The following is a 27458-nucleotide window of genomic DNA, read 5'->3' on the forward strand; positions in this document are numbered from 1 at the left end:
TCGATTTCTCTAGTCCGCATATTCCTCATTTGTAAAATGGGGGTGACACCCATGGTCTCTCCCTCTCTGGCATGTTGAAGGGCTCACTGTGGGCAAAGCACTTTGCAAATGGTAAAGCACAATATAAATGTAGATATGTTTTCCTATGCCTTACTTACTGGCACCCAGTGAAAATAGTTCTAGTTTTCTCCCACTATGTATTAGAGGATTTAATTTTTCTTTTGTCCATAAATTAGAAGCCAAAGCTTAGGCTTGTCCAGAATAAACTTGCTGACAGATTCCATCACACTACCAGATTTTTCCACTCTTTTACACTCGAGGGTGCACCTTATCTCCTTCAAGCTAACGCAGAATTGTTCTGTTCTGCTGTTTTTAATGCAGATGATGAATGGACTGACAGTGACTTGAGAATTCACATGTTTCCAACATTCCAGATGTCTGAAAATCTTAAATTGCATTGCTTATGGTGACTACCTCACTTCTTAGGTCTTTTTTTCCCCGAGAAAGACCTGTGATTTCATTTGTGTGTGAAAACTTCATCCAGCAACTGGTCTTGAATTTACAGTCAGAGAGAATTACCTGGGACCCTGAGAAAGGAAGCAACATTCCTTAGGCTTACAGTTAGCGTATATCAGAGGCAGGTGTCAAACCCAGGGCTTTCTGGCCACAGAGTCAGCAACCCTCTTGGTCTATTGTGCCAGGTTGTATCTCGTACATGTAACATTAAAGAGAGGGGTGAATCATGAGAGATTAAGCATAGAGTTTTAGAGGTGATAAGGAGAACAAAGAACTTAGTTCAATCTCTCATTTTACAGATGAGAAAGCCAGACCAGAGAGTGATGTCTTGAATGAGCTCACACAATTAGCTAGCCAAATCAACAAGTATTTATTCAGTTCTTACTAGGCACCAGGCACCAGCTATGGACAGAGCTGGGATCTGAACTGAGGTCTTCTGACCCCTCTGAGGAAGAGTTCAGTGCTTCTTATGAAGATACCAAGATGGCCTTCCAATCCACTGGTTTGTACCCAAGCTTGTACATCCATCAGGCTCTATAATAGAAAAGGCAAGGAATGTGCTTATGCATAAATGGAAAAGAAAACTGTCTACATGGTATAATTTAAGGGTCACCAGGGAGGACTGTGGTCCCAAACAGTCTGATCTAATAGGGAGAACACTGGATTAGTAGTCAGGGATTGAGACCTGGCTCTGCCACCAATGCTCTGTCTACATAACCTCAGGTGAATGAATGACTTTGCCTCTCCACGTCTCAATTTCTTCATCTATAAAATGAGGTGTAATAAAATTTATATTCCCTATGTCACAGAACTGTCATGAAGATCAAATGCAGAAAGTTGTGTAAAGTTCTATGAATCTGAAAAGATATTTTATACACATATATGTACATACATATTATATATTGTGTATGTACATATACATACATATTTATAGGTCATCCATTTATTATATTATAATTGCCCATAATCAATGCTGCAGAGTCCATTATTAGGACTGCTTTTCTTTAGACTAGCCATTAGCCTTCTCTAAATATCTTTATAAAAAATTAACTTTAATTTCTATTTTTTATTTTTTATAGCACCTTCATTTCCCAATAAATCCCACCAGAGTGAACCATCTCTTGTAAGTAGATAGATAAGTAGGCAGGCATGTAGATAGATAGACAGACAGACAGACAGATAGATGAATAAAAATAAGAAAGACAAGATGGGGGTAAGGAAGCAGTATGGAAAATTAATTTACGTTATTCAAGTCTGACGGTACATGTTCTGTACCTGTAGACCTCCTCTTCTGAAGAGAAGGGAAACATACTTTCTTATTTTTGGGGGGGGGACAAGTTTGGTCATTATCATTGCCAAACATTCAATTTTTGCTGCTGTTCTTTCTGTTTATATTATTAGAAACATTGGGTATATGGTTTTCCTGGTTCTGCTTAGTTCTCTTTGTGTAAGTTCATATAAATCTTCTCATTAAGCATCATCTTTGAAAATGCACTTACTCCAGGAGTGCAAGTAACATTCGGACCTTTTTTACTTCCTGCTAGGTGAGTTCATCTGGTCATTTTCCTCCCTTAAAGGAAACTGTGGTTAAAATACCTCTTTCACAATCACACCAAAACTGTTTGGTGATGAAAACAGCACAACTGAGGGACTACTGAATCTGGAGTCAGAAAGACCTGAGTTCAAATCCAGATGCTTACTAGCTGTGTGACCCTGTGCAAATCACTTAACCTCTCTTTGCCTTAGTTTCCTCAATTGTAAAACATGGATAACAACAGCACCTACCTCAAAGGGTTGTTAGGATCAAATGTTGTAAGGACTTCACGAGGCCCAGACTGACCCATATCAGCCCTTTATTTTCAAGTGTCTGAACATGTCTTTCCCCAGGTTCGGAGGAAGATGACACAAAGAGAAACCAGAGAGACTGCTGGCTCACAGGAAATCCTTTGCTTCTCTGACTCTGACTTTCAGTTTGAATCTGTTTAGCAGAGACCTGGAGAATCTCTGAGCTCAAAAGGAACTTCAGAGGTCAGCCAGACCAACCAGAACCTGAGCAACCATCCCCAGCAGGTGTCCACTCAGTCTTTATCTGAAGACCTTCCTTTGGGCAGAGGCCCCACAGGTAAAGGTAGGATACCCAATGTGGACAGAGGAAAGAGAGGAAAGAAAGAAAGAAAGAAAGAAAGAAAGAAAGAAAGAAAGAAAGAAAGAAAGAAAGAAAGAAAGAAAGAAAGAAAGAAAGAAAGAAAGAAAGGAAGGAAGGAAGGAAGGAAGGAAGGAAGGAAGGAAGGAAGGAAGGAAGGAAGGAAGGAAGGAAGGAAAGAAAGAAAGAAAGAAAAAAGGAAGGAAAGAAGGAAGGAAAGAAGGAAGGAAGGAAAGAAGGAAGGACGGAAGGAAAGAAGGAAGGAAAGAAAAGCTGTGTTGCTCAACTGGCCAATTCCAGTTCGGTCCCCAGTGGAACTGCTCACCTCCCTGATACCATGGTCCTCTTTGAGAATGAAGGACAAACAACAACAACAATAGCAACAGTAGCAATCTGAACACCTCCAGAATAGAGAAGCCACAGGCTCTTGCAATAGCCCACTCCACTTTTGGAAAGCTTTGATTGTTAGGGAGGGTTATGTTTTTGTTTTTCCTTAGGAGAGTCACAGTGACGTGAAAAAAACTTTCTGTACTAAGAGTCAAGGGAAGCCCAGGTTTGAATCTTGCCTTTTATACTTACTAGCTAGGTAATCTCTATAGCCCTCTGAACCTTGATAGCTTCATCTGTAAAATGGGTATAATAATGCTTATAGTACCTACCACACAGGTTTCTTGTGAGGATCAAATAAAATTATGTCAAGTGCTTTATAAACCTCAGAGCATTTTATGAACGCCAATTGTTAATGTCAAAGTGAGTCAAAATCTGCCTCTCCACAACTTCCACTCCCTAGTTCTGCATTCTGGGGCCAAGCAAATCAACAAGTCAAGTCAATACGCATTTACTAAGCATTTACTCTATATCAGGTATTGTGCTAAGGGATAGAGACACAAAAAGGGCAAAAAAGGCCCTTCTCTCAAGGAGCTCACATCCTGGGGGTGGGGTAGAGAGAGACAGCCAGCATACAAGCAACTATATACAAAGAAGACACATACATGGTAAATAAGAGTAGAAAGATGGCAATAGCCTGGGGTGTGTTGGGGAAAGGGGAATGACCAGGAAAGTTGGATTTGAGCAGAGGTTGAAAGGAAGCCAGGTAAATTGAGAAACAGAGGTGAGGGGGAAGAGGCATGGGGCATGGTCAATGCAAAGGTCTGGAGTCAGGAGATGAAATGTCATGTGTGAGAAACAGCATGAAGGCCAAGGCTACTGGATTTTGTAGATTCTAATCATTCTTCCACATGATAGCCCTTCAAATTCCTTGAAGAAAACTATCAACCACCATCATCCTCCAGCCTCATTTCTCAATCCCCCAAGGAAGTCTTCTCTTCCCCAGTCTAGACATCCATCCCCAATTCCTTCAGCTGATCCTTGGCTGGCATGATCTCCAGTTCCCAAATTGTCCTATAGATTGCTCTCCTCTAGATAAGTTACGACAGTTTGTTAATGTCCTTCCTAACTGAAGTCAATATGCCAGATATAGTCAGATCAGGGCAGAGTCCAATGGGAATTATACCCTACTGTCTTTTTTAGACTAGGTCTCTCAATGTGGCCTAGGATCATGTTAACTTTTCCCACTACTCTACCATGCTTTAGAGATTCATCTTATTAAATTGTTATTTAACTTATTGGCTCTCCCTTCCCAGCTTTGAGTCGCCTGTAGATTTCATCGGTATGCTATCTATGCCTTTATCGGAGTCATTAATAAAAATGTTCAATAGCCCAGGGTGAAGGACAGGGTTCCCATCCTATGCATTGCACTTTTGGATTACTTTAATCATTAGGAGAAGGAGGAGGAGAAAAAGAAGGAGAAAAAGGAGGAGAAGGAGGAGGAGGAGGAAACAATTGGTATTTTAACGGTACTTTAAGGATCATGATCTGGCCCTCACAATCCCAAGAAGTAGATCAGTAAAATAAGGATGATACTGATAAAGAAACCCGGGCTTAGAGAGGTTGAGTGATTTGCCAAGGGTCACATAGCTGATGTTGCTGAGTCAGGATCCAAGTTCTTTTGACTGCAGATCCAGCATTTATCCACTGTACCACCCTGCTTATCAGGACAGTTGGGCAGCTGGGTTGCTCAGTGGGTAGAGCCCTAGACCTGGAGTCAGGAAGACCTGAGTTCAAATCTGGCCTCTGATACTTACTAGCTGTGTGACCCTGGGCAAATCACTTAACCCTGTTTGCCTCAGTTTCCTCATCTGCAAAATGAGCTGGAGACAAAAATAGCAAACCACTCCAGCATCTTTGCCAAGAAAACCCCAATTAGGGTCATGAAGAGTTGGACACCATTGAAACAATTAAACAACATCGATAATCTCAGGACAGGTGCTTTTCAGCAACGAGACAATTGTACCTGAGGCCAGACATCTTACATCCATTCATATAGACACCTACATTTATAGAAGTTGATCCCATAGGAAATGATCCCACAACATTATGGTGGCAAAATTCAGTTTAGAGAGTGCTCTAAACTGAATTTTGCCACCATAATATTGTTTCTACAATCCTCAAATTGAAAGCCGACTTGATTTGAGTCTACGGGCAAAGTTGTGTAAGTTTGTCTAACTGTGAGCTTGCCTGGGGATAACTAAGATCCAAAATATTCTCTGATTTTTTCTCAAGTCCTCTAACAATGGTACTGAAAGAGGATCCACAGGAAGAGCCCAGGCTCTGAAGCCCAGCAGGGTTCAAATCCACTTTGCCTACTTGTATGACCTTTGGCAAGTTACAACCTTCCCAGATTTCAGTTTCCTCACCCATAAAATGAAGGCATTGGTTTCTGAGGCGTCTTCTGGTGCTAAGTCTATGATGCTGTGATTCTATTGGCAGTCCTAGAAGAGACTAGACAGGATTTGGCTCCTGCATCTATGCTAGGCAGACAACTAGATATGCCCAGGGAGTGGGCACATCCCATGCCACTAAAGGAGAAAGTGGGCAAGCTGGATGACATTACTGATTATAAAAGCCAATAGAAAATTGACTTGAAAAGTTTGGGGATAACACCCTTTACGTTCAGATTAAACATGTCAATGATCTGGTCCCAAGGTGGAGGAAACTTTACATTGATGGTTGAAGAACATGGTGGAAAGAGCTGGGGACCTAGCATCAGAAAATAGAGGTGTGAGTTTTGATTCTACAAGTTGTATGACCCTGCACAGGTGATTTCTACACTAAATCTCAGTTAGCTCCTCAGTAAAACAAGGGGTTTGACCTGGATCATTTCTAAATTTCTTTAGGTGCTTAAGTTTGTTGACTTATTGATAGTTTGATTATGGCCCTAAATCTATGATCCTATGTGTTTCCCAAGGACTGGCTCTTAAAAAACTTCAATGTAGTTTGGTGTGGTGTGTGTGTGTGTGTGTGTGTGTGTGTGTGTGTGTGTGTGTGTGTGTGTAGAACATTTGGGGGGAAAGGAGGAATGGAAAAGGGTGACAATCTTGGAATTTTGGTACTCTTGGATGAGTCACGGAATATTTCAGCCAGAAGTGATCTTAGCATTCACAAATGAGAAAAAAGTTTTGTGATTTGTCCAAGAAGTAGGAAACTCAGGAGTCTCAGAAACCTTTCAGTCCAACATCAGACCCCAACTCCACCCCATTTTATGGAACAGGAAAATGAGGCTGATAGAGGGGGGAAAAGACTGTCAAAGATCACACATCTAATTAGTGACACAGCAAGACCTAGAACCCAGGTCTCCTGACATGGAGTCCAAGGCTTTCCTGATCAGTTATCCTTACTCTTAAGTAAAAGGAAAGAAATTCATTTTGCTGCATACACTAAAAGGCTGTCTGTGTATGCTAAAGTTTAGAAGGTGAAAGAGAGCAGGCAAATACATGTTTCCCTACCACAAGAGTCAATTTCATAACAGCAAATAGAAATCCCAAATCTCAAAAGCTGTTTCAAAAAAAGAACACTGACTAATTTCAAAAGCTTTGTTTGATTCATTTGCCATGATACCATTTTCACATGAGCCTGTTTGCCCAATATTGCTGAATCCTCTCTCTGGAGAAGTTTCCAACAGAAGAGTTCTATTGGCTGAAATCCAATGGTGGGGGGTTGGGGGGGAAGCGAGCCTGGCGTGATGGGGCAAGGAACTCCCCGCCTTGTTTGTAGAGTGGCCAGATGGACTGAGCCTCAGTCTTGCCAGTCAATAATAGAGAATCCCTGCTCTTTCCTGAGCTTTGCTGCTCTGATCTTCCTCTCTCAATAACACCATCTCAGAGACCCACACCTACATACAGCAGAGGATTACAGACCTGACTACAAAAAAGGCAAAAACAGAAATCTTGCTTCTTAGTTCCCCCTGTGCAAATAAGAGCTGTTGGCTGAGAATTTGAAAATAGAGTTTGCGTTGGCGTGGACACAGCAGTGACCATAACCAAAAGATTCAGCCATCACTTTTCTAGCAAGGCCTGAAGATACAAGGTGTGCATGCGTGGGGGTGGGAGGGGGCTGGGGGGAAGGGCCCCGTTGTCTCAGAGCAAGGAGATGTTTCAGTGGCCTGATGATTTCCTAGAAACAAGGATCATTCACTCCATCACATCCTGTTCCTTCAATGGGAAGGAGAGATTCAATCACAAAGGTTGAATCAGAGATGTGAGGTAAGTTGATTAATGAAAAATATAAGGACCATCTCAGCTTAGAAACAGGGCAATTGAACTACATGTAAGTGTGATGATTCCAGTGACAATGAAAGCTGGCTTTTGTATAATGTACTCCATACACGTTACCTCACTGGATCCTCATTAAAAAACAGGGTTAAATATATTCTACAGATATTTCTTCAATGTTTTGATGAGCAAATGAGATGTTTGTAAAGTGCTTAGCATAGTGCCTGACATCATAGGCGTATAATAAATGCTTATTCCCTTCTCTCCATTTTTCATATAAGGAGACTAAGACTCAGAAAAGCAGCATCACATAATGGCAAGAGGGTTGGAGTTGGAGTTAAATGATGAGGAGAGGGGCAAATCATTTAACCAACTGATCACTCCATAAGCATTTATTAAGCACCTGTAACAAGCACTAGGAATACAAAGACATAAATGAAATAATCCCCACCCTGGAGGAGCTTACATTCTATAGACCCTCGAAGAGTCTCAGTTTTCCTAATCTGTAAAATGGGCATCATAACACTTACACTAACTCATAGGATTATTGTGAGGAAAACTGTTTCATAAGCATTAAGACCCTGAATACAAAGGACTTACTATTATAATTATTATTACGGTTTGGCATCATAGTTCCAGAGCAGAGAGGCAGAGGCAAGATTCAAACACAGGTCACTCCTGACTGCAAGTACAGTACTCTTCCCGCCATAAAATGCTAATAAGGTTAATTCACATTTCTATAATGTGATTAAGGTTTGAAAACATTTCTTTCTCAATAACCTTTTGAAGAAGATAGTGCAAAGATGTAATTGAGACTTATCAAAAGAAGAAGATAGCTATTATATTTCTCTTAAGTCTTCTCTCCTCCAGGATAAACAAATAAGAGCTATTCCTCTCAACATCCTGAGTTCCCTGTGTGGGCTATACTTTAGTTTGTCAATGTCTTTCCTAAAACTCAGCACTCAGAGCTGAAGCTGGGACTCCAGTTGAGGTAAGACCAAGATGGAGTGGAGGGTGACCATCACATCCTTCCTTCTGGATACATTTCTTAACAAAGACTTGGAGAGAAATCACTTTTCTTCAGTTGCCATGTGATACAATATGCCATCTAATCAGCATGTGGAACCAAGGTTTCAGATTGAACCCTGCCACCAACAAAACTAGACTGGGAGAAGGCTGGCTAGGGACAGAGTTGCCTGGGGTGCACTGGGAGTAAGGAGGAATGAGGAAGATAATTCCTTTCTGCAAATGTACATCTTTTAATGCAAAAAAAATTAATAAAAATAAACCAATACCTTCTGCTTTCCATACAGCCCTAGCTTGTAATTGTTTATTTTGTATTAAGTAAGACAGGGCTCATGAGTTCTAGTGAACACTCAGAGTGTCTGGAAAATGATAACACACAGGGGACATGATTTTCCAACCTTATGTTGAGCACACACACACACACTTTGCCTTGGTTTTGCCCATAGGTAAAGAGGCTTGCTGATCCAGAAAAAAGAAATTTAAAAAAGAAAAAAAAACTTTCACAAATAAGCCCCTGTAGACACACAGAGAAATCTCAGGGCTGTGAGGTAACAGAGACTTGGTATTTTTCTCCAAGTAGCTTTTTGTTTTTAATTTTGAACAATGGAAGTGGGTTCTGGAAGTCCCTAGGTTTACACAGGTAGGAAGTAGAATAATTCCACCTGAATTTGCTTGTGACAGGCACCAACTGTATCAACCTTACCTAAAGCAAAGTGATTTAGAAACTGATTAATTGACCCATGTAGACAGCTAAATTCAGGTTCAAAAGCCCACTTTGGAATGTGAAAGATCCGGCTTAGTGACCTATAGAGTTAATTAATAAGAAAGACATAGCCACATATTCTGGATGAAGTCATCTAACTAAAGAAAAGAAAAGAAAGGAAATGAAAAACAAGTTTTTCACCAATAGAAATTACATGAGGTTTATTTAGCCTAAATTACCCACTCATGAAATCTAAAGGAATTAAGTCATCTATTCCAACCTCTCCCTGGCAAATAGATCTTCATTCTCTGCTTGAAGAACTTCCACTCCCCCCCCCCAAAAAAATGAGGAACCCACTGACTCTAGAGCTAACCTTTTCTACTTTGGGTCAGTTCTGACAGTGTGGAAGTTATTCCTTACATCAAACCAAAATATGTCATTTCCCTCTCTCCTTCCTAGTTCGTACCTTCTGGGGCTAAGCAGAACATGCCTAATCTCTCTTCCACATGTGAGCCCTTCAGATATGTGAAGACAGGTATTATGTCTCACTTCCTCCTTCCTCTACTCTGAGCCGGGATCTCCCCCCTCCAATATTCCAACACTACACAAAACAAATGATTTCTCTGAAGATGCTCTAATGAGCTGGGTCTACATTGACAACCAAAATGGAATATTTCAGGTTGAAAATTCTCCTTTGGAACCTCAGACATCTGGCTATGCTATTTATGGTTCTCAATAATCAGAAAGACATTGTCAAAGATTCTGGATTATTTAGTTAAAAGGGGGAAAAAAACTATTTTCTTCTTCAATAGGAGTTTTTTGATATTTCTATGTCTAGAATTTCCTGGATGATTAATTCTCTACTTTGCCTGTATAGACACAGTTTATTATAGTTATTACAATGAGATTGTTGCTATGTGTGTTTCGATGAACTAAGTCCCAAAGCAAATACATTCTAGAGAGTGGGGCATACTGGCAATACCTGCCCCTATTTCAACCAATGTCAGTAGAACGTCTTCGCAAAAGTCTAGATTGAAATGAATCAAGAGTCATTTCCTCTTAACCATGCACAGAGTCTCACATTGCCTGTGATTGATAAACTTTTCTTCCCTTCTCAGACCAGCCTGAAGTTGCTGTTCTCCAAAATATAAGGTATTTTCCCACAGCCAATGATGAGGATTCCATGGTTGTTAAAATTAACTCTGACATGTTTGTCCACTATTATCTTGCCCAGATGATGCAAAATGCAGTGACCCTGCCCCAAATCAAGTGTCTGTCTGTCTGTCTTACACTTACATTTGAATTTGTTCTGGGTCTCAGCCTGTCTCCCAGCAGGGATAGGGAGTCTGGAGTATGCCCACCCTCTCCCATGCTCAGTGCAGTAGGAGGCTACAGTTGAGTTGTTAATATCATCATTTCTGGGAGCACGAAACTGGAACAGTGTAGCAATGGAAAAGGGAAACAAGATGAGACACTAATTGGGAAAAAAAATCACAGAACAGTCCTCAGTACCATCAGAAGGCACAAAAGGAGACTGTGGAGGGGTCAGAAGGCAGGACTCTTTGCAGATGTAGCAAAACCTCCAAAACTAGAAATATTCAGCATCACAGGGGAGGGAGAGGAAATAGGAAGGAAAAAGACAACCCTATAACCAGTATAGGTCAAGGAATAGTGTTCCTAATCCCATCTTGTGCCTTGAAAGAAAAATCAAGGGACAAGGGACAGAGTATATCCCTCATCAAGAATTCTCATTTGGTAATAATTCAGAGATTTGGCACTGCTGTGATAAATAAACAGATAAACATATTTCATTCTATACTGCACACCAGGGTCTCACCAGCATGAGTCAAGCCCCTGAAAAAAAAATCCTTCCCCTCTCTCCCCTCCTACTTCACCAATGTCATTGAACTTGCCCTAGGACTCATAGGTTCCCCAAACATATGGCATTCAATGGAATTCAAAGTTAGCCCAGTAAGACCCATCATTTAGTTCAATCTTCTAGTATTCACAACAGAGTATGCACCCCCAGACCCACCCAGGTCCCCCACAGTGAAGTGGGAGGGGGAAGGTCATGTAGCTATTCCCTCCCCAAAAAAATTCTTCTTGATTTCACCTCATCCCCACAACCTCTCTTCTGCCTTTCCTAGCTTGAACTGCACAGGAAAATCAGAATTTATGGTACATATGTTTGTGTTCCACTTAATAAAAAAACTCTATATTTTAAGATAAACTTTGTTAGTAATTCACGAGGTAAGTGACTATTTATGCTAATAAGGCAGAAATGTATTCTCAAGCATAATGCATTACATAAATTTGAATGCAAAATGTTCCATTATGAAGTAAATACAGGTAATGCAAATAATAAATTACCTCTAATAAAAATTATAAAGGATGTGTCTTCAAAGGGAAAGAGGCTTCAACTAGCAACCGGGAACAGCTTAAAGAGAAAAGAATTAATAAATGGTGAATTACTCTGATGATTACTTAGCCCATAATTCACCTATTCATAACGACTCGGAGTAATCAGACCGTTGTTTCACATCCTCAAATATGAAGCAAGACTGTTTCCCCAGCAATTCCACCCTTATCAGATTATCGCATCTGATTCTATTAATTTTCTTCCATGAATCTGCTAACAGTGATTTGTGATTTACTTACCCTGCTAACTGATCTGAAGACTGTTAAAAGGATTTATCTAACACTGTACCTAAGAGCAGCTTAGCCAGAGCGATCAGTTACTTTGAACAATTCTTTTGCAAATCAATTCCATTGGTTTCATAGTTAAATTTAGGGAGCAGTGTTCAGTTCACTGCCATAAAACCAGAGGCTGGATAAACAAAGGTTGTAGGGGGTTTACTCAGTTTTGATAATTCAGTGCTCACTATCCTTTGCATTTATCTATCTGTCTATCTATCTGTCTATCTATCTATCTATCTATCAATCTATCTATCTGTCTACCTGTCTATCTATCTATCTATCTATCTATCTATCTATCTATCTGTCTCCCAATTCTCATAAGTTAGGTCCAAGTTCATATACCTTGTCATCCTGAATCTTGTGCAAATCTTTGTAACTTTTATTACAAATAGTTTTTTGCATTGAACTTTAGTGTATGTACTTATTTGAAGCCACTACTGTGCATTCAGATACCGAGGTTTCACAGCCTTACACATACTTTTACATATGCTCCAGGAAAGCAAGCCAACCCCAATCTCCTGCAGTAAATATTCACTGATTTCACAAAGTTAAACCATATCGGTATGAATTGGTCATGGAGGTCAAGTCCATGGTATTCTCAATTAAGGAATATTATTCATCAGAGATCCCTGTAGTACAGATAGCGAGAGAATATTAAAAGGGCAGAGGTGGGGGTTGCAGATCATATTATACTCAGATGAGATTGGCATGGATAGACGGGGAAAGAAGTATTAGGCAAAGGAAGCCTAAGGAAATTTGGCCTGTTATCCGCCTGGAAAATCTGAAGGCTGAATAGTGCTAATTAAAATGACAGGATTCAATTGTCACAAAAGAAATCCTGCTATTAAGGGTCTGTAAATGTTTAGATATCCCTCATGAAAAAACTAAATTATGAACTCAGAAACTGCAAAAGATGAGAATGCCCATCATAGGAATGGGCTACTCCTGGGACATCTACAAACTATCTATGAGGTTGCCTTTGTCTTAAGGAATTCGGACTGGTAGAAGAGGCTGTGCAAATAAGAGGGGCATACATGATCATTTAACAGTGGTGCCCAACAGTAAGCCAAGTCATGAAATGGTACAGGTACTGCTACTAACACTCCATGTCAATGCATACAGAGTATTTGCGTTTAATTTACACCAACTGCTGACGGCGGCATTCATGAGGGTCCATAGAATGTTGATTCTTCTTTGTCTTCAACCGAGTTTACTCAAGAAACTCAGGAGTTTGTATGTGTAGCTACGTTATATAATGCCTCTCCCAGCCATTTAATGGGATGAGGATAATTTCTTCAAACTCTTATCATAAGAAAAAAAAAATCCTATAGTGAACAATGGTAAACAGTATCAACATTACCAGTAAAGAGACTCAGATCATTTCAGATAAAGAGATAAATGAGCACATTTGGGCCAAAAAAATAAAGCAGCTAAAAATTGTAGCACTATCATGTGAAGATGCTAAAGGACATACCATATTTATCTTATTTAGGGAAAGCTTAAATGGAAGAAATAAATCTTACCTTTGGGTCACATGATACAAGCCTTTAAGTTTACTAGGTATAAAAATCTTTAACAACATGAAAGTAAGGGGGGGAGGCTATTTGATTGCATAGATATGCATCTAATGACAAATTAATAAACACAGTTCATTCCTCCTCACAAAGTCCGAATGGATAGTGACCCTGCTAAATGGAGGGAAGTCGCAACAGGGGAAAGTTTAGGATATTCTGAAGATGGAGAATTTCAGGTGGATATTTTTTATAGATCCCAAATCACTTTGGGGGAGTCTCAGACTGGTCCCCACATGGCTCTGGCTACTACATGTGAAAATGCCAAAAGGCCCAGCACAGTCCTGCAGAGTGACACCCAAGGCCCTGTTATAAATAGCAAAGTATGTTGTGGGGTGGGTGAGACCGTTCTGAAGTGCAATGTTCAAAGAAGCTGGCTTAATATATGACTAAGTGTCAGAAGTCAGGTTTCTGAGAATTACTTTTCAGATAAACAACTTTATAGCACTGCACTTAATCTTACTTACTCAAGACATCTCATTTATCACTGAATTACAAGTAACTTTAATTCTATTGATATTGCCATAAAGTCCGCTGGAAATCAGGGTTGGCAGTTTTAAAGGTTTGGGTCCCAAATACATCGCAGCCCAAGGATCACTCGTAGGAATCAGAAGGGGTCCTTCGGCCAGTCCCCACCTTTAACAACAAAGCATTGAGGGGACTGGAGAAATGGATGACAGGCAGGGAGGCACTCCTAGGCTCAGGGAAAGCCGTCGTAGAGCCACCCTCCCGATTCTTTCTCGCAACAACTTCCTGAGACCCCTCACCTATCCCCACCAATGTTCCCGACCCACACACCAGCTTTTTCCTTGAATCAACAAAACTGGACCCGCATCAATTTAAACTGACCTTTGCCGAAAGGTGGCGCTGTCGAGGTTAAAACCAAGTGTATCCAACAATGGTTTTCACTCCTCGCTCCTTTTTCTCGATTTTCAGATTTTTGTTCAAACCCCCTTCACCACTCGCCAAAGAAAAAAAAAAAAGTAAAATAAATATGAACAGCGCTCGATACACTTAATTAATTTAGCAAGCCAAAGCTCCAAGCAGGCCCCGAGTCTTGCAAAGGCAGTGTCCCCTTTTATACAGGATTCTTCCCCATACCCCCAAATCTCTGCCTTCCTCTGGCCTATCGCTTTAAAATCTTAGAAACAGAGTTCCTGCATAAAGTCAAAAAAGAATCGATCCAATAAATTGAATTAGTTATTAGCATGTACAGCAAAGGGGGAGGGGGCATCCTCTCCGGCACTACCACCCCCAATTCCCGGGCAAATCAAAGAACCCCGTTTACAATTTAACCCTTGGCGGGAAGCACATGTGGGCGGGAGCCCCTTCTCCCCTCCGTGTCACGATCAAGTATGAAATAATTAACTTAAATGAGAAAGAGCAAAGGGCGTAACACCCTAATAAACGGAGGTCGGATTATACTTACACCAGGGTGTGGGGGTGTATGTGTGTGTATATGTGTGTGAGACGGAAAGACAGACAAGACACATAGACACAGAGATAGAGAAGAAAAAAAAAGAGATGGAGAGGAAGGAAAAGGAGAAGAGAAAAAGAGAGTGAAGAAAGGAAAAAGAAAAAAGGTGGTGGGTGGGTGAGTAAATAAAACGCCAAACTAAAGGCAAAGTCTATCAGGGAGCTCATTCTGAGTTCAGCTACTGCAACTCTAGAGCTGTTCCTCAGTTAACTCTTGAGAACTAACTCTCTCTCTCTGTCTCTGTCTGTCTCTGTCTCTGTCTCTGTCTCTGTCTCTCTCTCTCTCTCTCTCACACACACACACACACACACACACTCACACACTCCCAAAGGGGCCTCAGCAGCCCCACTAGTGCATCCAGCCCTCTGGGCCCGGGATTCCTCCGAAATGTTTTAAAAAGAGAAAAATAAAATGTAACGGAAGGGATTGACGCTCCGGGACTCCTTGATCCTCCCCAAGGTGCTGCAAAGACTGGAGGCAGATTCTGGTCCCAGTACGAAATTCCACCTCCTGGTTCTCTGAATATACTCCTATCGAACCTATCGAACCTATCGATTCCTATTCCGTACCCAGGCAAATGCCTGGGGTCCCCAAGCCTAAGCCAGGTGGGCAGGCAAACAGGCAGGGGATAGGCACGTAGAGAACGAGAGGCAGAGGCAGGCAAGGACGAAACACTAAGAAACTGGCAGGAGAGCTGCGCGGTAGGGAGACTGGGTAGCAGAGTGGTGAGCAAACTGCCCTGATCTCCTGCACCGAGACGGACCTGAGACTGCATAGACGACTCCAAAGTCCGAACAGATGAGTGTTTGGGCTCCCGGTGCAGAGGCTCAGCAAGAGGGACGATGAGTACAGAAAGAGGATGCCCCGGGGCACCTGGCCTGCTCAGAGAGCACCGAGGCAGAGTGGACTGCAGACCTGAGGCTCCCACAAAGCGAGAGGAACACGTCCTAGAAAGAAATGGACGGTGAGAGCCAGGGGAGTCCAGCATCACCGAATCGTGGAGATCTTTGGGATTCTAAAGCAAAGGGAAAGTAGTGTGTTTTGGACTCCCCCAGGTCCTACTCCTCTTTTCATCAATCTTCTCCCCTTAATTAATACTACCCCCCTCCCATTCACCGGAAGGATATGTCCAGGGAAGGGTTAAAAATCCTAGTCCCAGCTGACAGTCAGCTGATTGGTCTCTGATTGACAGCTCCGAAAAGTTTCCTTGTTTCTATACTATTATGCTAATCGGGGCTGGTTTTGAGGTCCCTCATTGGTCCGGAGTCGGAGTCAATTTCCCAGCTACGTCAGAACTGCTATAAAACTCAGCAATTGCTTTAAACTCTTCTTGCTGGATGAGCCTTTAAAATATTTTTCATCTTCTAGCCGTAGCCTGAGCTGACTTTTTTTCCCCCTTTCGGAATTTGGGTTGACTCCCCCTCAGCCAGCCCCCTTCCCCTCCCCCCTCCCCCAGTAGTTCGTTTTCCTCCTGGCCACCCCCGCCGCACCTCTCCCTTGCACTTTGCACTGGGGGGAAGGGGGGAAGAAAAAAAAAAGGAGAGAGAGGAGAGAGAGAAAGAGAGAGCAAGAGAGAGGCGTGAAGTGCTGAGCTCCCCTCTTCCATCCAGCCCCAGAAGCAGCAGCACCGGCGGCAGCGGCGGCGGCGGCGGCGGCGGCAGCAGCGGCAGCAGCGGCGGCGGCGGCGGCAGCAGCGGCGGCGGCGGCAACAGCGGCAGCAGCAGCAGCAGCAGGAACAGCGAACAGCGCAGCACGCCCGCCGCCCCGCAGCCCAGCCCCCGCGGCCAGCTGCAAACCCCGAGAGCCAGTCCTCCCTATGCAAAAAGGAGCGAAGAGGTGTGGGAAGGGGGCGGCCCAAAGAGAGCAGCCGCGGCGCTCCGGGACGCATCCCCTGGTGCCATAGGAAAGCCGAGTCCCGGAGAAGAGAACGGACAGAGACTGAGACCGAAGCAGAGGGAGAGGGAGACTCGCACACACCCACCCACCTACCCAGCCCAGAGGCGCACACACGCACAGAGACACAGACCCACAGACCCACACACACGCGCGCGCACATACACAGAGGCGCGCGGGGGGGAGGGGGGACGCGCTCGGGCGTGAGCGGGGGCCCCGACCGGCCGGAGGGGGTGGGGAGCGGGGGCTTGCTGCGGGTGGGCCTGTTGGGCGAGGGGAACGAGAGGCCGAAGCAGATCCTTCCCGGCAAGCTGGCTCACCCGCTGGCGACTCAGCACAGTTCGCTGGCTCCCCTTCTTCAGCCCATCTGGAGGAGCAGCGGCGGCGGCGGCGGCGGCGGCAGGAGGATGGCATCAGAGCTGGCAATGAGCAGCTCCGACCTGCCCACCAGTCCCCTGGCCATGGAATATGTTAATGACTTCGATCTGATGAAGTTTGAAGTGAAAAAGGAGCCGGTGGAGACGGACCGCATCATCAGCCAGTGCGGCCGCCTCATCGCCGGGGGCTCGCTGTCCTCCACGCCGATGAGCACGCCCTGCAGCTCCGTGCCCCCGTCGCCCAGCTTCTCGGCGCCCAGCCCGGGCTCGGGGAGCGACCAGAAGACTCACCTGGAAGACTACTACTGGATGACCGGCTACCCGCAGCAGCTCAACCCGGAGGCGCTGGGCTTCAGCCCCGAGGACGCGGTCGAAGCGCTCATCAGCAGCAGCCACCAGCTCCAGGGCGGCTTCGATGGCTACGCCCGGGGCCAGCCGCTGCCCGGCTCCGGGGGCTCCCTGGGCGCCGAGGAGGTGGGGTCGTCCGCCGCCGCCGTGGTGTCGGCCGTGATCGCGGCGGCCGCGGCGCAGAGCGGAGCGCCCCACTACCACCACCATCACCACCACCCCGGGGGCCACCACCACCCGCCGGGCGCCGTGCCCCCCACAGCCTCCGCCGCCTCCGCTGCAGCCGCCGCCGCCGCCGCCGCAGCCGCCGCGGCCGCCGCGGCCGCCTCGGGCCCCGGCTCGTCCAGCTCCAGCTCCAGCTCGTCCAGCTCCAGCTCGTCCGGAGGCGGCGGCAGCGGCGGGGGCGGCGGCGGCGGCGGCTCGGCTGCGGCGGCCGGCGCCTTGCACCCTCACTCGCACCCGCACCCGCACCCGCACAGCAGCCTGCACTTCGACGACCGCTTTTCCGACGAGCAGCTGGTCACCATGTCAGTGCGGGAGCTCAACCGGCAGCTCCGGGGGGTCAGCAAGGAGGAGGTGATTCGACTGAAACAGAAGAGGAGGACCCTTAAAAACAGAGGCTATGCCCAGTCGTGCCGCTTCAAGAGGGTCCAGCAGAGGCATGTCCTGGAGTCGGAGAAGAATCAACTCCTGCAGCAAGTTGAGCACCTCAAACAGGAGATCTCCAGGCTGGTCCGGGAGCGGGACGCCTACAAAGAGAAATACGAGAAGTTGGTCAGCAGTGGCTTCCGAGAAAACGGCTCGAGCAGCGACAACCCGTCGTCTCCAGAGTTTTTCATGTGAGTTTTACACTCAAATTCAAGCTTGCCACCCTAATCAGTTCTCCATGTGAATGAGGTCTGGGCTTGGGGCTTGCTAGACCAAGAACCGAGCTTGCCACCACCCAATTGTTTTTTTTTTTCCTTTCTTTCTTTTTCTCTTTTTCTTTCTTTCTTTTTTTTTTTAAAGCAACACTCACAAACCCAACATACAAAGTCCTTCCCTGAGTTTTGTGGTCGCAGTTGTTTGTTTTTGGTGGGGGAGGGAATGGGGCTGGCTCTTTCGATTGCCAACCTTAAGTTCTCCATGACTTGCTTGCTATTTTTTTTAACCTCCCCCCCAACACTTGCTCAATGTTCAAACATCCCAACTGAGTTCTTCATGTGAAGCATGGCTCACCTTTGAAACCTGCCGTCATTCACTTTTTTTTTAATTTTTCAGTTCCTGAGCTAGTGTTTCTGTTTTTTGTTTTGTTTTGTTTTGTTTTTTTGTTTCGTACTTTTAGAAAACATTTATTTGGGGGAATTTGCTGTGTTGCCTCCACTCATCTTCCACCCACCACCAACCCACCTCCCACCCCACCGAAAAAAAAAAGAAAAGAAAAAAAAATCAAAGTTTTCTTTCTTTTTTTCCCTCCCCTCCCATCCTAAGTTCTTCATGTGAGATTGAGTTTGCGGAAATGTGAAGTTGTAGACTTGCAGCTTGCTGAATCCCATCGGTTTTTTAGCGTTGTTATGCTAAACTAGAGAAACCAATCCCGATCAACCTGCCAAAAATTCAAGCCTGCATCAATCAGCCTGCCTTCCTTCCGGGTGTGTACATGTGAGTTTGGGCCTTAGCCTGCCAAACTGGAGACTTTTAGTTTGCCATTAGAAACTCATTCTCATCTCATGCATTATGCTTGCAACTTTGTCTTAGCAACAATGAACTTTTAACTGTTTCAAAAGACTTTATGAAAAAAGAGACGTTATATTAATAAAAAACCTGCATGCTGGACATGTATGGTATAATTATTTTTCTTTTTTTTCTTTTTTTTTTTTTTGGCTTGGACATGGACTTGGAGACTATTATGGCATGGCATCCATACTTCTGTTTATTGCCTCATCACTTTTTTGAATTGAAAAAGCAAAAAAATGCAACCCTAGACCCTCCTTCCCATGAAAGTTTGCATCTGCTCTAAAACTGCTTTGAGTTCCTCAAACTTCAGACTTCCACTTAAATGCACTGAAGGCATTCCCTGTCAAAGATGCCTGAATGGATTCATAATCTAATGTGGCAAAAATTAAAGAACTTTTCATGGTGTTTAAATAAGAGCAACAACCCAGTTTGGGAACTAAAATTGTTCTGTTGCCTAAAAGCAGTCTAAAATTTATTTTTAAAAAAAATAAAATCTGCCCCTTTTTTTCCCCTTTCGGTCATTGTCAAATATGGAATGCTATGAGTTCCTGGTATATAATTTAATTCTAGTTTTTATAATCTGTTAGCCCAGTTAAAATGTATGCTACAGATAAAGGAATGTTATAGATAAATTTGAAAGAGTTAGGTCTGTTTTAGCTGTAGATTTTTTAAAAGATTGATGCACTAAATTGTTTACTGTTGTGATGTAAAGGGGGGGGGGTTAGAAGTTTGCAAGGGGACTGTTTAAAAGTAGCTTATCCAGCATGTGCTTGCAACTTAAACATAAGTTGGGTATATGTAGTCCTTGCTATACCATTGACTGTATTTGAGAACCAAAGTATTAAAAGGGGGAGCACCCCATTTATATCTGTAGGGGGTATTTTACATTCAAAATGTATGTGTTTTTTTTTCAAAATGAAAAGTATTGGAGACTGAATTGCACTAAGATATAACCTGCAAGCATATAATACAAAAATTGCAAAACTGTCTAGAACGCTAATAAAATTTATGCAGTTATAAAAGATGGCATTACTGCACAGTTTTACGATGATGCAGATTTTTTTACAGTTGTATTGTGGTGCAGAACTGGATTTTCTGTAACTTCAAAAAACAAACAAATCCACAGTTTTAAAGGCAATAATCAGTGAATGTTATTTTCAGGGACTGACATCCTGTCTTTTAAAAAAAAATGGAAAGTAAACCTTACCACAATAAATTTAAAAAAATCTTGTCAGTTATTTTTCTTTGACATTTTGCTGTGCAAAATTGTTTTATATCTTGAGTTACTCAACTAACCACGTGTGATGTTCCTCTGTGCTTTTTCTTTCATTTTCAACTCTGGTTATATCAAAAGAAAGAATAATCAACAATAATAAACTGCAATTTTGGATTCTGCACTCAAGTTTCTTAGTGTATAGTTTAACTGGGCAAAGCCAACCCCAACCCCACCCCCCACTCCCTACCCAAGCAGGACCTTAGAGCAAACCTTCCTTCTAATACAAGAGTTGGAAAGAAAGAATTCAGGGTAAAGTGGAGACTGTAGTGTGCGTTGGTACCCCCTTAGGAATGGGTGATATTTAACAGAGGTCAGAATCTTGACCTTTCCGGGGATTAGTTCGAACTTCTCTGTTTGGGAATAACTAAGGGCATAGAGGTCGGTCCTCTCTTGTCATCGCTCCATAGGAGAGGCAAGACTGAGAGGAGTTTGCTGTCATACTGACCCTTTTTCCATTTTGATCAATTGTTTGATCACTTTTCAAATAAGAGATGGCAGACTGTGGAAGACCAGGTGTTTAGGGGCAAAGTGTCCACTTCACATGAAAGATAAACAGTTTTTGGTGTGACTGGTGATGGGTTCCCCTTTTACTGCCTCTCCCAAATACCATAGGTTTCTTGTTAGAGATCTGAGATTTACTATAGACTTCTGAAGCAAAAACATTTTTTCACCACCTTTGATTTCATTTACCTTAAAAAAAAAAACACAGTTGTGAATGCCATAACTCCAAGCAGATATCTGTCCTAAACTGTATCTGTTGAGTAACAAACTATAGTTGGGGGGTGGGGATGGGGAGGGCGAGAGTGGTGATTTTATGTTATTGAGGGAAGTCCAGAATGGGGGAGCAGAGAGTAATACTTTCACTGGGCAACTATTGGTTTTGATTTATTTAAATGTGCCCAAAGAGCACGTAATCAGACGAACTAGAACATTTTTCCCCCTTCTCCAATCTCATGCTCCTTCCCAGTGAGAGGTCACCTGAACATTGACCTATTTTGAATGACACAAATTCATGTAACTGTTTTCCAAAAGCATTCGATTGGACTCTTTGTAAACTTCCCCCAAAGCCCTAATAGAGAAGAAGACAAAAACAGCACTGTTTGGGAAACACAGGCCCACATGGGTTTTCTGAAAGAGAAGATAATATTGCTACTGCAAATGGAGAGGGCCTTATTTAAAAGATAACAGGTTGTCCTCTCTGACATCTAGTTCTGATCCCTTTATTATCACTACCACCTCCTTTCCTTTACCCTGTCTACACAACTTTATAAGGCAGTTAAGTGTACCCTCTGGCATCTGACCTTTTATCTTACCGCACATTGGATAATAGTGCCAGAATTATAGTCAAGTTAATTGATGCTTATTTCTAGTTAATATACAATCTTAATGGTAAACTTACTTTCATTGGCTAATCATGAAGGGAGTAACTTTTCTTAATGCTTTGAAGGTTTTCTCTCTACCACCCTGTGTTTAGTTTTCATTTAAGGGCTGGGGGGGTTCATGCTGTCCCAAAACAGCCTTTGCAAACACCTCCACAGTTGGGGAATTAATGAATTTATGGAAAACAAATCTTCATGATAGAAAAGTATTCAGGAAGAAGGTATTAGAGTTAATACTTGAAAGCACTTAAGTGTATTAGGGAGAAACACATTCTTAAACATTCTATCCTAAATCTATGTAGCAATTTAATAGAATGAATAGTTTAAAGCAGGGCCTGGCCATGTACTAGGTATATGCTAAATAAGAGGTGATAGAAAAGAGGGATGAGAGGATGATTTTGTTTTCAATGTCTGGCAGGAAAACCAATTTAAAATAAAACCTAGCAAGGAACCTTTTTAGAAACTTTGTCATATAGCATGTAATACATTAATTTTAAAAAAGAGCTGCTTGCTCAGTCCAGTTGATGTGCCTTACAAATAAGTCTTTATCTTTAAAAAAGAAAAAAATCATATTCATAAAAGCATAGCTTTTCCCTTAGGCTGTGTTTGATTCGTTGTGTAAAATAGTGTTAACATTCCTTTCATTCCAACTCCCGAGTGAGCTACCAGAAAGTTTGAGCCATCAGGAGGACCCAACACATACGGAAATTCTTGGCCATGTCTGTTTTCAAAATGTGTCCTTATAATACAATTTACATGAACACTGTGCAGTGAAAAATCATTTATGTACTGGAAAAACAGGAATGAATGGTCTTCGTAGGACAGCCTCTTGACTCAGTCTTCAACAGAGTTTAGCTTCTTTTTAGACAATTTGGCTTGACAGAAGAGAGGAATAACCTTCACATAGTTTAATGATGCCCGGGTCCTGCAAAAGTCCCAGACTCTGCCTATTTACTTACTACAAGGTACAGGATGCCAGTGACTTCCTTCTGCTTTAGGACTCGGGCAGATGGGAAGGTGCCTGTGTTTTTGGGTTTTTGTTTTTTTTTGTTTGTTTGTTTGTTTGTTTTTTCCCCTGGCTACAACTATGAGAAGCATTTTATTTGTTTGTTTGTTTGTTTATTTATTTATTTTTGCAGAGAAATCTTTAAAATCTAAACAAGTTTTCCTTTCTTAAAGAAAGTTTTCCCAAGTGGTATATAGTAGCAAGAATTATGCTATGAAGTAATTCACAACTGTGACTAGGTTTCTCTGGTCAAGACTTCTAATTGAGGGATAGAGAAAGTATCTGAACTACCCCCAAACAAATGATTTTCTTGTTCAGTCCAGGAGTGTGTGTGCTGGTTCGAGACCTCAAAATGAACAGCCCTTCCCTTCTCTTTGGATTTTACCAGTGCTGCATTTCTTCATGGTGAAAACCCATTATGTTATTGACAGAAATAGCCGTGAGTGAAAAATACATGAATGATAACAGTGGCAGATTTTCAGTTTAAGCGTACTCTATCAGACTTTTTTCCTATTAGCCGGCGTTCCTCAGTATTTCCTCCCTCTTTATTAGAGTTCTCTTAATTCAAAACTCATTCTTAATTTTATCTCTCATTTATCTGACATATATTGGGTCTGGACTTCCTGATTTGAATGAAGAAATGGTGCTTATATCAGAAACATCTGTCCAAAAGCCATACCCTCATGGGGTACTTTTCAGACATGTGCCGCCACCCCCAAAAGGAAATAGTCTATATTTATTTCTAAGCTCCTGGTATTAACTTTCTGATCTTGCTACTTCACATGCCTGTTTACTTCTGCATTTCATTTTTTAAAAAGCAAGTCCAATTAAAAAAAAATCATGAGGCTTTTGGTAGACCTAGCCCCACATTTAAAACTTCACTGTTCAAATGCTACTTGAAGTCAATAGAGGGTAAATGGAACCATGTTGTAGCAACTGTCCCAAATGTGACATATTGCCTTCCAATCAACCGTGGCTTGTCCATTCTTAATGTTTCTTATCCAAAAATCTACAGCTCCAGAATCCAGTGGGTAGACTCAGGAAAAGATACCTGGGTGTTTTGAAAGCATTTTTTTAAGCAGACAAATCCATTTTAATAGTCATTTCAACATCAAAATACAGGCATTTTATATATCTTCCTGTTACAACACATCAGGAAATATATTAAAAAGCCTGTACACAGAATAGCATTTTCAATTTTGGCTCTTTTGGAATAAGTAAGATGGAATTATAGGGCACACAACTCCCCTTCAAAAAACAAAACAAAATAAAACTTTTTTTTTTTTTTGGTGGCTAGCCTTAGCTATCATTTAGTTCTATGCCATAAAACAGGAAAGGGTGGTACCAGAGAATAGTTCTGGACTGTTCACATTAAACATAGAATAAAAGTCCATGTTGTGTTGCCGATTTACATGTCTACTGGCTAGAAGCCTTTTTATAACTTACATTCCCTTCCTCTGAAGTGATTGCTTGGCCCTTATGGTCACTTCTGGCTTTTCCCCAAGATCTCAAGTGAACAATTTGGGTCCCATGTCCTCCCCATGGTTAAGAAGCCCAGGAAGGAAACTGTATAGTTTGCTTTCACACTTTGTCCTAGCTCTAAAATCAAAGACACTGGGCCCTTTGCAGAGAAATATGGGGGGCTATAGGGAGGATGGAGGCTGTGAGTTCCAGACAGGGGAATTACACTAGGTCTTGATGAGGTTGGAGGCTGTAGGCCGCAGAGGGATAACCTGGGCTTTGGAGAAGTTGGAGGCCGTGGACTGCGGGGATGCACAGAATTCTAGGGAGGTTTGAGAAAACTGAAATTCCAAAGGAGGCACTTAGGTTTGAGTTGGAGCAGCATTCTCTTAAGACACATTCTGACCCCCATTGCTGTTCGACTTTAGATTAAAACCTCCCAAAGTCAGAGATCAAGCATCCCCAGAAAATGGGAATTCACTGGAAGAATCACTCCACCCAAGCAGTTGAACAAACCCAGCTCTGTGCAGTGTTTCTTTCCAGCGGGGGTAGAAGATGGGGTGAGACAATCCCAGTCTCCCAGCCTGTCTCATGATTGTTGTGGCATAAAGAATTACAGTCCTGCAAAAATGTGTGAGCATCCCTACCCTTTAGAGAGAAACAAAACCCAACCCAATAGATCAAATTGCTATGCACGGAGGCGGAGCAGAGATCAGGGAGCAGGGCCCTGGCTCTGGGTCTGATGTGGTCTGTGCTCAGTCGGGAGCAAGGGCTTCCAAGTGAGGGAGGAAGGGAGAAGAGAAGAGGGAAGGGGAAAGAAGGAAAGGGACTCAAAGGCTGGGAAGCGAGCTTCCGGAGATCCCAGCTAGCAACGACCTCCGTTTGTAGCCTTGCTTCCACCTGCTTTTTTGACAGGATCTGGCCATACTATTCACAGCTACCAGTTATTGACAAACATCTTGAAGCCTCAACTTTTAAAATGTCCTTGAGTCAGACAGACAGATACACACACACACACACACACACACACAAACACACACACACTCCTACCTTTGTTACAAAATTCTAGGGAGCGACCTTTTTCTCACATAATTGGAAGAGACCACCCCAAAATGCTTTACTTTTTAAACTATCTGCAAATACACTGGGTTGTATTGTAGATTTTTTATTGTGATCATATTTCATAACAGCTTGCCTTGTTATGCCGATATTTTTATGACTATCAAAATAGTTTTACAGCAATGGGAAGTCTGTTCTTCCTTTTTTTTTTTTTTGGTCATTGTTCTATTTTTTAAAATCATCTGTGTTCTCCATATGCCTGGGCAATAGAACAAAGTTGGAATAAAAAGATCAAAACAGCCCACCACAAAAATAAGATCTTTAAAGAAAGAGAAATTATAACCTGACATTCGAAGAACTGTATTTTCAAAGTCTTGAGGCTGGACACTTACAAAATACATTTTTTTTACACACAGGTTGTGATTTCCAAGCAATATTTACACCATTCCTTACACAAAATCATGGAAGATTATCTCAAGACCTTTGTCCTATGTACTACTAAATTAGTTTGCTTTTCTTGGTTTTTTTTTCTTTTTTTTTTTAATAATATCTTCCCTATAATCAGTACTTTGGATTGCAAAATTGCATTCTTCCCTTGACCACAGATTCATTCTAGATCTTTGGTTATGATTTGAAAGGCTCATTAATTCTTGGGTGGGGGGTTGCCGAGGAGGTTTGGGGAGAGGAGGTAGGAGAAAGGAAATGGCTTTCCTATATTTCCCCCAGGACCAATGCAGAGGCCTAATGAAGTCCTGGATATGAGCACTGTATCCAGTGCATCCCGAGTGCTCAGAGTTTTCCGCTCTTGGCCGGTATTCTGATCATCACTCTTACCTCTTTCCAACTTAATACTCAAACTCATCACTTGTCTTGCTAGTTTCCGCTGGGGGTAGCAAAAGGCAGGGGACAGGAGGGGAAAACTCTGAAAAGAGAAGGGTAGAAGATGAGAGCAGCATTCACTGAATTTGGGCCTATCGTGGACCCTCCTGGGTTTGGACTCTTAGACCAAGGAGCAGGGGCTGGATTTAACATTCCTACGTGGCTACAGCTCAGATTTGCTCTGGTTTGTCCCAGTCCAGTGCTAAAGAACAACATCATGGTTTTTCTTTAAACGTTAAAGGAAGACCAAAAAGATGTGAAGCTCTCAGAATCTAGCACAGAGTATAGCATAGGTACTTCTAAGATGCTGAATGGCTGGGAAAGATGAAAGGACACAATTCAGGACCCTGAGGAAGATGGGGAAATGTTACCAACTAGAATTGACTATTTCCATGGTCCCAACCCATTGTCAGGTGTCCACTCCAGGGTCATTACTATGAAATTCTTGTGCACAAAAGAAAGGACTTGTTTGTGGGGTGACTGAGAACACTTGGACATAAGCTTAATGCCCCTAGAAATCCCCCATACATAAGATATGGGAGTAACAGAAGCTTGACTATAACAGGCTCTTACTTTGCTAACATAAAAAGACCTTCCTCTCCTATTTTACCTGACCTGCGCTTTCTGTCTACCCAAGATAAGTGTGTGCCTCTGATCTTGACTATGGGTTTAGGGAGGTATTAGGGGCTACAAGTGGACTTGGAGATTACCTATTCCTTGGGCCAAAGGAATGCAGAGATTACCACTAGCTGGGCAGTACAGCCCAGATACCATGGACCAGAAATTCTAGCCTTTGCCCACCAGAGTCAAACAGCTTCCTTGCCTTCTTAGAAGGACTTATGACCTTAGGAGGACAATCCCACACCCATCCACAGTAGGGTATGGAGAAAATGCCCATCGATAATTAAACTCTGGTCCATATAGCTTAAAACTTTATAAAGGTAGGGGTTTGGTAAACAGACACTTTTTACCGATGGGGAAACTAACACATAGAGAGAGGAAAGGGGCCCCCCCCAGAGTCATGGCTATGTAGTGGCTGAACCAAGTCTAGATAGAACCCTGTCTTGTCTCATCACAAAATCTAATTTTTTTTTTCTCGTTCCAGAATACTTCACTTGGTTTCTAAGATAGTAAGGAGGCAGAGATGGGCATGGGCTGAAGGAGACCCAGTGTTCCTGAAGCCAAAGGAAGGAAAGGCTAAAGGAAAGGGAATCACTCCCCTTTCTTCATTTAATCCCCTCCCCCTCTAGCTACACAGCTGCCTTTCTCTGACTACACACACACACACACACACACACACACACACACACACACACACACA

The 27458-nt window shown here is 42.8% G+C and overlaps 2 protein-coding genes and 1 long non-coding RNA gene across 4 annotated transcripts in view; 1 reads left to right on the plus strand and 2 right to left on the minus strand.

Moving 5' to 3' along the window:
* Positions 1-862: 862 nt before the first annotated feature.
* On the minus strand, positions 863-10419 carry LOC114045297. The gene is made up of 2 exons (XR_003569361.1): positions 10295-10419; positions 863-1050 (listed from the first exon to the last, which is right to left on the minus strand). It is a non-coding gene; the product is annotated as an uncharacterized LOC114045297 (long non-coding RNA).
* A 4356-nt stretch (positions 10420-14775) lies between these two features.
* Positions 14776-17045, minus strand: LOC114045295. Its single transcript, XM_027865199.1, has 2 exons — positions 16957-17045; positions 14776-15758 (listed from the first exon to the last, which is right to left on the minus strand). Exon 2 carries the CDS (start codon positions 15729-15731, stop codon positions 15033-15035), a length of 699 nt encoding a protein of 232 aa, XP_027721000.1. The 5' UTR covers positions 15732-15758; positions 16957-17045; the 3' UTR covers positions 14776-15032.
* MAF (MAF bZIP transcription factor) overlaps positions 17025-27458 on the plus strand; it is a 56216-nt gene continuing 45782 nt past the window's right edge. The window contains exons 1-2 of one of the 2 annotated variants that reach the window (XM_027865197.1): positions 17025-18200; positions 18832-20311. In XM_027865197.1, coding sequence (XP_027720998.1) covers positions 17044-18200; positions 18832-18865 — 1191 coding nt within the window. In that variant the 5' untranslated portion in view covers positions 17025-17043 and the 3' untranslated portion in view covers positions 18866-20311. Of the gene's footprint in view, positions 18201-18831; positions 20312-27458 lie in introns of those variants that run through there. The other variant, XM_027865198.1, reaches the window with a different exon arrangement.

The sequence above is a fragment of the Vombatus ursinus genome, unplaced genomic scaffold (genome assembly GCF_900497805.2).
Source record: "Vombatus ursinus unplaced genomic scaffold, bare-nosed wombat genome assembly UNPS02014778.1, whole genome shotgun sequence".
NCBI lineage: Eukaryota > Metazoa > Chordata > Mammalia > Diprotodontia > Vombatidae > Vombatus > Vombatus ursinus.

Excerpts from the sequence above, each read along its gene's own strand:
- LOC114045295 (XM_027865199.1), bottom strand. The coding sequence starts at position 15,731 with ATGCTGGACTCCCCTGGCTCTCACCGTCCATTTCTTTCTAGGACGTGT.